At 37.2% G+C, this 12,421-nt stretch overlaps 1 protein-coding gene across 1 annotated transcript in view; it reads right to left on the bottom strand.

Annotated features, from left to right (window-relative positions):
• col4a3 (collagen, type IV, alpha 3) overlaps nt 1–12,421 on the bottom strand; it is a 44,927-nt gene that overhangs the window by 25,356 nt on the left and 7,150 nt on the right. Inside the window, exons 3-14 of the mRNA XM_053507152.1 lie at nt 7,968–8,057; nt 7,816–7,860; nt 7,636–7,680; nt 6,925–6,987; nt 6,781–6,834; nt 6,356–6,382; nt 5,901–5,975; nt 4,881–4,943; nt 4,737–4,772; nt 4,049–4,093; nt 2,614–2,688; nt 2,483–2,527 (exon numbers count right to left, since the gene is read on the bottom strand). Of these exons, the coding sequence (XP_053363127.1) occupies nt 2,483–2,527; nt 2,614–2,688; nt 4,049–4,093; nt 4,737–4,772; nt 4,881–4,943; nt 5,901–5,975; nt 6,356–6,382; nt 6,781–6,834; nt 6,925–6,987; nt 7,636–7,680; nt 7,816–7,860; nt 7,968–8,057 (663 nt within the window). The remainder of the gene's footprint in view (nt 1–2,482; nt 2,528–2,613; nt 2,689–4,048; nt 4,094–4,736; nt 4,773–4,880; nt 4,944–5,900; nt 5,976–6,355; nt 6,383–6,780; nt 6,835–6,924; nt 6,988–7,635; nt 7,681–7,815; nt 7,861–7,967; nt 8,058–12,421) is intronic.

Below are 12,421 nucleotides of genomic sequence, written 5' to 3'. Positions count from 1 at the left end.
AATGCCCAAATGTAAATGTAAATGTAAATGTAAAAGTCTCTTTTGAAATTATGTAATAATCAAATTGACACTTTCTACTATACACAGCTCTGAACTTTATATAGTTATACATAGTAGCATTAAAAATGTACTATTTAAACATTGTTTTTAAATCATTTTTGTAAGTATTGTACATTGATGAATTCAATATTATGTAATTATTGCATAATTTCACAATATACTGGCATATTGTATTTACACATTCATTGTTGTATCATTTGTTTTTATTATTTATTGTTTATTATTACAAGCATTTCACTGCATATCGTACTGACTGTGTATGTGACAAATAAAATTTTAATTTGATTTGAATTTTGAATTTGACAGCATATCGATGGCATGTTTAGTAATTTTAAATATATCTGCATTTCAGAAAAGTTATACTGATGCGTGTTTATGTTACACTGCCAGGCCAAAAACTAAGATGTCATTTTAAAAGGGCCTGGCCCAATCAATCAATCAATCAATCAATCAATTAATTAATCAATTACTTATTATACTGTACATAAGTAAATAATTGATACTGTACATAAGTACATATTTCACATATCTGTACTTTACTTAGTATTTTCTTTTTCTATTATTAAGGATACAGTACTTTTTTATTAGAGAACACCTCTTACTTTTACACAGCAAATATATCTCTCTCGCTACATTTTTGCATGATACATAACTAGATTGGTGGGTAGTATTTACCCTGAAAGACCAACAACATTTGAAGTGGAAAGTGTAATTACTGTACGTGACTTGCCTTTCCTTCTAGATAAACTATTACAAGACTCGGACTTTTGACATTTAAGTAAATTTGGAGGTGAGTAATTTTGTATTTTTACTCAAAAGAACCCCTACTTGAACTTAAGTAATATTTGCCCAAGGGAATCCCTTGGACAGAGAATCTCAAGTAGAGAATTTGCGTATTTGAAGGAATTTATTAATCAATTAAAAACATGTGTTAAGAACCGTCCGATGCATTATTAAACCTGGAAGGATAGTTTAACTTCATAGAAGAAATGTAGTTAGAAAAAAATCATTGACTGTGATAGGAGATCACTTAAACATCGTCAAATAAAAAATAATAACAATAATTTTACACCATTGTAAAATTCAACAATAGAAATCAGGGCCCGGTTTCCCGATAACACACACTCTTAGCCCATTAAGAAGACTCTTAAGATATATCTTACGTAAGTTAATTACTTTTCTAAGTGTGTTTCCCGAACTGTCCAGTAGGAGTCTTCTTAAGTCGCTGCCTCTTACGTCCGACGTTACAAGGCGCTGTCTACAGTGAAGGTCCTGAATTAGCTGACATCGTTTTTTTAGGAATTGAATTTTCTCTCCTTTCGCATGACAGCGTTAAGAAAGACGGCACTTTCTATGCAAATTAAACACGGCACTAAATTTTTCAAATAACGTTTATTTCGACATGAGTTAACTTATCAATAGCATGTCATAATAGACAAATATATAAATTAAATCACCAAACTGTCGCTAATATTTTCATGTAGCCTGTAGTGGCGGTGAAACAAACCGGGTGTACAATCATAGTTGATTGACAGACAGCTGACAACACTCTTCACCCCAGGCAAAATATAAAAAGGGCTGAAGTTTTGCCTTAAGGACAAATGTACATGACCCACACGGCTCCGCGGACGGCGCCGTCTTCAGTTTAGCACAACAACACGCTGTATAGCTGCCAAATTGTTTGCCACCTGTTTAATATTAAAAGTGATCGCCAATTTTAATGCATTAGTCACATTATGAAAAAGGCTCATTAAAAGTCACTCTATTAGTTCTGATATCAAATAAAATAAAATTCCTAAACAGGCCTACGGTATATTCCATCATTAATACAACATTGATAACGTGCCATAATGTGCTTGTATACACCGCTGATTTATAAAGACTGCTGCTCAGTGATGGCGACTAGCGTCTTGAGCTAAAACTATGCTAAGAGTGAGTTAATGCGGTAAGTACGAACGTGTGACTTACCTACTGTAAGATATGCTTAGTATACGGACGTTTAGGGAATTGAGCCATAACGTTAAGAGAGAGGTTAGGGTACGACTTAAAAACTACTTAGCGATAAGAAGCTTTCGGGAAACCTGGCCCAGAGCTATGTTTAAATCCTGAAATTAAGTGCATTTTCATACACAGAATGTGATGAGAGCTGAACAGGATTCTGACTGAACTTCTGTGTGTCCAATAAAAAAAACAACAACACTTAGTTAGTGAGACTTTAGCTTTCAGGTTGATTGAGGAAAAGGTCATAAGTCTAGATTGACCCTATTCAAGGAACGCATGAAGCGATGCACCCATCATGCATCTTGCCTACTGGAGGAGACTGGTGTTGCTTCAGGTGCTCAGGTCTAGACTCAGCATTGCTGGGCATTTCCCAGAACTTAAATTGTGAGAAAGTGGTTCTAGAAGAAAGTTTTGGACTCACCACAACTCCAGGGCTGCCTGGGTCTCCCGGATCCCCTGGTTCTCCCTGTAGGCAGTGAGTCACAGAATAAAACCCTGTTTCTGACAGACTAGAATAAAGTGTAGTGAACATCAGTTCTCCTGATTGCTTACTTTGAGCTCTCTGTGTAGTGTTGCAAATTGTTTGATACCCCTCTGCCCAGGTACGCCAGGAACACCTCTCACGCCCTGCAAAATAAACCATAAATAACTATGAGTTCATTTCATTTGATGTACAAATCCACAGGTAACTCCGCCAACATTACTGCACAAAATCAAGTCTTTATTCTGAGAATCTTTACTGTCACTCAAGTACAGGAATTATTAGTTAACTTGGTAAAATTTTACTGTTAAAATGCACCAAATACAGAAAGTGTGAGATTTAACAAAGATTTAAAGTTATAGCATCTAACGGCATGTATTAAGAGACGTTACCGTACAATAATGAATAAGTTGACAGTTTAACCAAGGTATTCGTGTTGATTTTATATATTTTTTATATATTACAGAAAATGTGTGCCAAATAAGTGACTTCTGAAGTTAATTCAAAATAGAAGTGACCAATCTTGATCCCATAAATTTTTTTAAGTAGCAACATTAACCGTTTTGGAGAGATGGTTTTATATGAGCCCCAAAAATAGCCATTTTTAGTGTTACTGTACATACAGTAGTACTGTGTCACTTCAAACAACAATCATTTAAAATATAAATCATTCATATTTCTTTATGAGTATTGATAGTAAAATCATTGTAAGCTTCTAAAAGCATATGCTCTTTAAAAATTGCTGCCTAAATTGTTTTTTAGTAAAACATTTTGGTAAAATTTAGGTAAAAAAGATTTTGTAGTGTCCGTAACCATGTCAAATCCACAACGCAATATCCTGACAACTTTGCATTTCAGAATAATACACTTTTTCAGGTTGGTCCTTTCATGTGAAATCTATAATTTGTTTAGATTTCATCTGAATGACAATTAAGATCATTGAAAGATTTGAATTTTAAAAAAGAGATGGACTTCAGACATTAAAGAGCATGAAATTGTATTTAGTAAATGTGTCCTTCTTATTCAGTAAATTCTTTTTATAAGAAATATATAATATGTAAAATATAAATGTGTATGCCTATTTATAAAAGCAAAGCATTTATTATCAGGAGATCAGAAGCATTACGTATTATGAAAATGGTGTTATATGATCCTATCTAAAAATTTTTAAAATAACTTTTTTACCTAGGGGCTGTTAGCAAAACAATCCAGGCACACAGCTTTTCCTAATGTTAGTAATACAAGACAGTGAAGGAGCTCTGAATTACTCTGAATTTCACATGTTCACCCCACTGAAAAAAACATCATCCATGTTCAACAGAAGGACGATTTTCTGTGCCAATTAAAGCGTGAGTGGAAAAATAAATTTACTGATGTGGCCTAGTGTGGCCTAGGCCTGCAGAATTAATCCTACACCATCAATAATCCAACACTATTATACAGTGTGTTACAGCTGGTTAATACATCATTTATTTGGTGGGGGAAAAAATCAGCAAGGTCAGTTACCTTTTTACCTCTTGGGCCAGGATCTGCTCGAGGTCCCTCTAGACCCTGCCGGAATATAACAGGCTCAAACATGCTCACTGCATTATAGTTTATATGATAATAAGATCAACAGTGTACTTCTTAGCAGTTTCTTTTCGAATTATTTTTACATTATAAGCATATAATCTTAAAGTGTAATCTTGAAATAAAAAGGAGCGAGTATGACAAAATTACCAGAAGAACTCATATTCTCCAGCAGGCTCAGTAAAACCTACTGTAACAGCTGTTTTCTTATGAAAAACTGCATAAATCTGTCTAACACTCCTGAATTTAAGCAAAAAGTTTTCACTCCAAATATTGACTGTTTATATAAATTTGTTTATTTTTACAGCTATGCATATATTCTCCTGTAATGTTATTTTATTTATTTATAAATTTTTAAGTTATATATGGAAACACTGAATGATTTTGTACATAATTATAGACATGATAAACATATACGATAAAATTGGCACAGCATATAATATGGTGCCTAGAACCTTTGCACAGTAATGTATATATACTAATAACAATAAATGTATTAGCTACTGTACAGTATATTAATAGCACAATCCTGTGTAAAATAGATATAAATGTAAATTTTAAATTATAAACTTATCATGATTTTTGTGATAAAAAATAAATAAAAAATTAACACGTTATGACTAACCTTTTCTCCTGGAATACCTCGGGATCCACTTACACCCTGTAAGCGGTAAAAACTTTTCAATTAAAAAGACAAATGGATTAAAATTCTCTCTTGTTTATATGAATAATATGAATAACAAAAGTCCTGGTAGGTTTGGGTTCTTACAGTGGATCCCTCACATCCCATTGGTCCAACTAGTCCACAGTTGCCTTGTAATCCAGACTTGCCCTGTAATACAAGCATCACTCTTAAAATGAACTGCTTTCTAAATAAACATCCCCTTCACCAATATGATCTGTTATTATTTATCATTGTATTGCAGCTAGATCCAACCAAGAGGCATTCCACGAAGGATGATATAGAGCATAACAGCATAAAGGACTTCTTTGCATCACTCTGACAGGTGTTCTAATAAGAATTAATTACACTCTAAAGCACTTTCAGCAAGAAAACACATCTTATAACGTTAAGTCATCTTAAGAAACACTTTGTGATTACTCCTTAGTAATCGCTCCTAAGTCAATCTGAATTGCCTCTGAGCTGTCCGTGTTGTTTCTTTAGTGACTAATACAAGCTACTAAGATAACCAACGTTTAACACAAGGCTGAACCCCAAATCCTTCTCTAACCCCTGATCAAGGGCACTACTTGGCATGTGGAACAAGGGATTGTACACCCTACTGTGTGTGCACTAGCTTTCCATTAAACACTACTTAGGATTCAACCTTGGAAATCCATGGTTTATTCTTCTCACCTTTTGGCTACATACTGTAGTGATGGTAAGAATTAAAACCTACTTTCACCCATTTTGATTACATTAACTGTCAGTCGCCAGCTCTGCCAGTCACAGTTATTTAGTTCCACCAGCCGCAGAAGGATGTGTGTTGGCAGAGCAAAATAACTTGTTAAATAAACAAACTAACTAATCATAATCTGTTTATAATAAATTGTGTTTGTGGAACTGTTGTATAAAAGCAACATCACACTTCAGGTCTCGCTATTGTACTGATATCAACATGGCTCTTAATAATTAGCTCTAGATTATCTTAAACATCATTCATTCACACCCCGATAAACAAGCTGTTACTATAAGACATATGTTCTTAATAATTAACACAATCAAGGACTCAACAGTGCTCTGGTACAAATCTACACACAATAAATAACTATAATTAACAGCTCTTACCTTTGGGCCTTCTTTACCTGGGAAACCTTTTTCTCCCATCACATCCTTAGGAAAAGGGAAGGAGTAGGTGTCCCCCTAAAATAATAATAATAAAAAAAAGCTTTTACTTTAGATGTGGAACTCTAGGGTGTCTCGTGTGTGTAAATTAGTACAATCAAACAGCATACTTGTGGCAGTCCAGGAATTAAAGATGAAATTATTCAATTTACAAAATCACATATTTAAAAAAATGTAAAATAACAATATTTTTTTCCCAAAATGATTATTATGGCCATGAAGAATTATTTGTACAAATTAGATATTTTCTATCACACACACAGTACACACCAGTGCTGCCAAGCGTGAACTGCAATCATTAACATGATTGTGTTAAAAGTATTTTTTATGTCTCCCAATAATAAGAAGAATAACTTATTATTCATGTGAATTAGCATTAATATGAAATCATAACTCACCTTAGGGCCAGGAGGACCATCTTGTCCCTGGAAGAAAAAAATACACCCTAATTCACAAAATGAAACATTTACCCAGGCAATTCTAGATTGGTGTAGAAAGATATTATATTAATATAATATACAAAGAGGTGGGTAGTAACGAGTTACATTCACGTCATTACATTTACATCTACCCACCTCTAAATATACCTCATCATACTTTTCTTTTTCTGTGTATATACATTTTTGGCTGACTCTGTATACAGTATATATATACTGTATATGTGAAATGTATATTTAAAATGTATATCATATATATACTAAATATATGATTGCTGGTCAGAGAGACTAACTGCAAGTTTTTGCCTAGTGGCCCCAGTTGACTTTAGAATCACCTCTGCGCTGTCTGAACATAATAATGACCTGACAGTTTTTAAAGGTCTTACGTGTAAGCCACTAGCTCCACAAGGTCCTGGAAGTCCAGGCGGACCAGGGTCACCCTAGTAACAAAACACACAAAGTATTTTTCCAGGTTTTCCATGCATGCTGTTCGAAATTAATTATTATAATATTATTATTGCATTTGTTACCTTTGTGCCGTTGCATCCTGGGCTACCAGGTGGCCCCTGAGGGCCTTCATTTCCTGGGATACCCTAAAAGCATAACATAGTACAAAAACTCTTATTCCTCTTTGTAAAAAATGGTGTTCCACTGTGGCCAATCACACCTGTTGAGCATCTCATTCTAGATTTAGTCTGTTCATTATAATTATGTAATGACAGGAGAGGGTGCTTTATAGTGCAGTTTATCCCAAATGTCCTCAGCTGGGTTGAAATCTTGCTTTTTGTGCACAAGAGGACTGTCACACTAGGGCAAGTTTGGATCTCTAAGTTCCAAGAGCCATGCATGATTATCAAGTCAAGTCAAATTTATTTATAGCACATTTAAAAACAACCGAAGTTGAGTACAGTACAAAGTGCTGTACAATGATAGGAGTAAAATGACCAAAATTAAACAGCATAAAATGAAAGCAAATAAAGTTTAATTTAACTATGTAACATTTAATAAAAAACAGTAATAAAATAAAATCATGCATAAATAATTTAATTCAAATGAGTAATTAATTAATCTTAAATAAATAAAATATTTTTTTTATATAATTATAGGATTAAATTTCTCAGCCAAATGTAAAATCCATTGTAAAGAAGTGAGCTTTCAGTCTAGATTTAAAAGTTTCAAACAGCCACCTTTGATCACCCAAACACACACACACACACACACACAAAAAATGCAAAACTTACAGGTAAGCCTGGGATTCCCCAGAATCCTGGCCTCCCAGGAATTCCCTAACACAAAAACATAAGAAACAGAAACCATAAGGCGTACACTGTATAATACCAACATGATAGTTCTATTTAACATACACACACACACACACACACACACACACACACACACACACACACACACAGGAAAAATACCCGTGAGCCTTTCATTCCTGGTATCCCTGGTACGCCAGTGTTTCCCTGTGGCATAAAAACATTTAATCATGGCATTAAAAGTACCTCTTGGAAATTGCTCAGCATTTTGAAATCCAGTGGTAAAGATGAATTGAGCGGTTTGTGTGACAGACCTTGAGGCCCATGGGTCCAGCCTGGCCTTCATCTCCTGGAGGTCCTGTTTCTCCTTGTTCTCCAAATCGACCTGGAAATCCCGGCTCGCCCTGAGAGTAAATGAGAGTGAGGAGAAAAAGTGTTTGCTTATGTCCAAATTTGCTGCAGCACGAATCCAGATACATTTACAAATGCTTTCAATCATATCATTGTGTTTCTCACTCACTCAATCGATCATCTACTGCATTTCCACCCACTTACCCAAACATTTATAACCAATTTAAATCTTTTATTATCATGGTCAAAGATCCTGTAGATGGTCAGAAGATGATTTGGGTAATGTGTAGCTTCTACTGTACATACAGTATGTCCAAAAACACGTGACAGGGTCAGTTGCATGACTACTGAATGCAAAACCTGATCACTTTGGTAATGCTTAAAATAATGTTGCTAAACACTGATGCCAGGAAGTTTTGGTCTGGCAGCACAAGGCTGCTTGCACAGTCATAGGGAGCACCAACCTTCATAAGTAAGTGTGCCAAAAGACATCGTCCTGAGTACATCAGAAGCTGTGCAACTGGTGTTGATCTGACCACGTCCGTTACCACGTCTGCGATTTCATCATGAGGTGGTGTAAAAATTCGCCTTGAGATTCTGCATGAAACCAGGCAAACCTGCGACATCATTGACGTATGACATCATTCAGCAGGTTTACGGCGATGCTGCGATGAGTCGTTTAAGGTGTTTTGAGTGGCATGCGTGCTTCAAGAGCGGAAGAACATCAGTGGAGGATGATGAGCGATCAGGAAGACCTTCAATGAGCTCAACCCCTGAAATCTTGTGCGTGATGATCGTTAGAGAACAATCCAAAACAGAAGGAAGGAGGAGGAACATTGCGTCACAGTCTGCCAAGAACTCCATTAGCATGTCGTGGATGACCCGAAGCTCATTACCGGTGATGACACTTGGGTGTACGGGTACGACCCTGAGATGGAGCAACAGTCTTCACAGTGGCAGAGCCTTTCACTTCCACAACCAAAAAAGGCATAATTTTGAAACTTTTTGATACGACTTTGTATATTTAAATGGTTGTTTAATAGAAACCAGTTCTGAAGTCAAAGTAAGTTCAATAAAACCCTGGTTTGATCTGGGGTCTAAGTTTTTGATGACACATCTGTACAAAAATAACCTATATCGTTATTTTCTAAGAAAACTATTTAGATGCTTTTAAGGAATTACTAGTGTGCGTGAGTATGTGTGTGTGTGTGTGTGTGTGTGTTCATAAATGTTAGTGGATAAAAGGTTAAACACCACACATCTCCACAGGATTCAGGTGAACAGGCTGATTTGAATCATTCATTGACAAAAACCAGGCTTACAGAATTCTGGGCGCACAGACACACATGGCTACATACAGAGCTACAGGTGTGTGACTCCTGTTGGAAAAAAAAAAAAAAAGCATGACGTATTATCTGATGTCGGTGTTCTAATCCAGTCCATCAAATACCTCCAGGCACCTGGGTGGCCTCTAAGGCTTTAACCAGGACAGGAGGCCACCCACACGGCACAGACACGAGTGTCAGCTCATGGCGAGGTCATGCAGTGGTGCAGGCCAGATCCAGATGTAGATACTGTAGAGACTGGTGCTCTTTTGCAGATGACTGTCAAGAGCTCCTCATTCTTTTCACTCAAAAGGTCACTATAATCTGCTGTCAGATTCACCATTGACTCTTTGACCTGCTTTTAGTCCTTTCATTGCAACGCAAACACAGGCGTTGTAGTCTAGTTAACCATAACTATAGACGGTTATTAATCCCAAATCCTAGGCATGTCGGATCATGAACACATTCTTCGAAAAATCTATTCTCGAACAATTCAATCATTCATCTTCAGTAACTGCTTCATATTGCCTGGAATTCAAAACCAATCCGAGGATCACTGTACAATCACAGGAACACACCCTGGCTGGGGCGCTGGTTCATCACAGGACCAAATCTGCAGAACCAGCCAACCTCCAGGCACGATATGGGAAGCGGTGCTCCCATTAAAGTTATTTAGACAAACACTAGAGGGCAACATTGCACAGAATTAGAGGCAGGTAAAGTTTTAAGGGTGCTGTATGACCAGTTTCTTTTCCAGAATATCACTCACTCACTCACTCACTCATCTTCTACACCGCTTTATCCAGGCTCTATTTTATTTATTCAGAGTCACGAGGACCTGGAGCCTATCCCAGGAGGCTTAGGGCACCTGGCAGGGTACACCCTGGACAGGGTGCCAATTAGGGCTGTGGCTAACGAATATTTTAGTAGAATAGAATAGAATAGAATAGAATAGGCTTTATTGTCATTGCAACAAGTACAACGAAATTTAAAGTGCCATCCCTCAATGCAACCTTGAAACATAATCACGCTCACACACACACACACACACACACACTCCCACAAAGCGTACATTCCGTTATTGCACGATCTTTTTGCATAAATTGCATTAATTGCAGATGCATAAATAGTTTAATCTTATTGCACATTGTTTGAACCTTTTTTATAGCAGCATTCAGTTCTCTTATCGCACTGGGATAAAAACTGTTTTTATATCTACTGGTTCTAGTTTTTAATGTTTTATACCGTCTGCCAGACGGCAGTAGATAAAACAGTTGATGTCCCGGGTGTAAGTTGTCCTTTACAATTTTATTGGCAAGTTTAAGGCAGCGGGACTTGTGTAAGTTTTCCAGGTTGCTGAGGGGGCAGACGACAATCTTCTGGGCAGTTGTAATGACCCTCTGCAGTGCCGTTCTCTGGGCCACAGTGCGGCTGCTGTACCACACACATATGCAGTATGCAGTATGTCAGTATGTCAGTATGCTCTCAATGGAGCACAGATAAAAAGACACCAGAAGTCTCTGAGAGATGTTGTTCTTCCTGAGCATTGTGAGGGAATGCAGTCATTGCTGGGCCCTTTTCAGCATCTAGGATGTGTTTACCCCCCCAGCTCAGATCCTCCTCAACATGTACTCCCAAAAAGCGGAGGTATGGAACCTTCTCCACACAGTCTCCGCTGATAAACAGGTAAAATGTCCATTTCCCCCCTCTGATCGAGTAATCGAGTAATCTACCAAAAATTTAATCGATTAATCGCGTAATGGGATAAAATGTACTTTTGCTTGCTTAAACAGCAATGTAAAATATATAAAAGAAACAAAAATTGGTTTTCTTTTTAGAAAAATCTACTTTTTTAAATAATGCATACAGCATTTTACTAAAAATAAACATTGTCATTTTTTCGCAATACAAGAAATAGCTTAAAGTTGACTGAGATGAATTAAGTGCATTAAAGTGCCATACATTCTTATTTTAAAGCCTTTCGAAAGCTTCAAGCTTTCAAAAAAATTATTTAAAAAAGCTTAGAGGCAGAAGATTTTATCGAGTTACTCGAGGAATCGTTTCAGCCCTAGTGCAAATCCATCGCAGGGCACACACACACATACACACACACACACTCACACACTACGTTTTGGGAACGCCAATTAGCCTAACCTGCATATCTTTGGATTGTGGGAGGAAACCGGAATACCCGGAGGAAACCCAAGCAAGCAAGGGGAGAACATGCAAACTCCATGCACACAGAGACGGAAGTCGATTCTGGCCGGGAATTTGAACCCTTTCCCTGCAATTACAACTGCAAGTCTTTCAACTTTGCACATCTAGAAAGTAACATTTTTGCCCATTCTTCTTCGCAAAAATAGCTCAAGCTCAGTCAGGATGTAGCGCATTTGTGAACGGCAATTTTTAATTAGATTTAGGTCTGAACTTGGCCATGACTGGATCTAAACCATTCCATTGTACTGTAGCTCTGGCTGTGGTGGTTGTCCTGCTGGAAGATAAACCTTCGCCCCAGCCTCAAGTCTTTCGCAGACTTTTACCAGCTGACCAGCTTCCCTTAAGAAAAGCATCTACACAACATGATGCCGCCGACACCATGTTTCAAGGTGGGGATGATGTGTTCAGAGTGATGTGTTCTTAGCTAATCAGAGCACCTTCTTTAACATGTTTGCTGTACCCCCCACCTGACTTGTCTCAAACTGCAAATGGGACTTCTTATGGCTTTCTTCTAACAATGGCTTTCTTCTCGCCACTATTCCATAAAGTTCAGATTTGTGGAGTGCACGACTAATACTGTAGTTGTTCTACCTGAGCTGTGGCAGCTCCTTCTAAGTTACAATCGGCCTCTTGGCTGTTTCTCTGATTAATACTCTCCTTGCTCGGCCTGTCAGTTTAGGTGGACGGCCATGCCTTGGTAGGATTGCAGTTGTGCAATTCTCTTTTCATTTTTGGATGAAGGATTGACTAGTGCTCCAGGAGATATAATATCCAGGAGATGTTTTTATAACCTAACCCTGCTTTAAACTTCTCCACAATTTTACCCCTGATCTGTCTGGTGTGTTCCTTGGGCTACATGATGCTATTTGTTTACT

The sequence above is a fragment of the Clarias gariepinus genome, chromosome 11, assembly GCF_024256425.1.
Source record: "Clarias gariepinus isolate MV-2021 ecotype Netherlands chromosome 11, CGAR_prim_01v2, whole genome shotgun sequence".
Classification (NCBI taxonomy): Eukaryota; Metazoa; Chordata; class Actinopteri; order Siluriformes; family Clariidae; genus Clarias; species Clarias gariepinus.
This window is presented reverse-complemented; position numbering and strand designations above follow the sequence as displayed.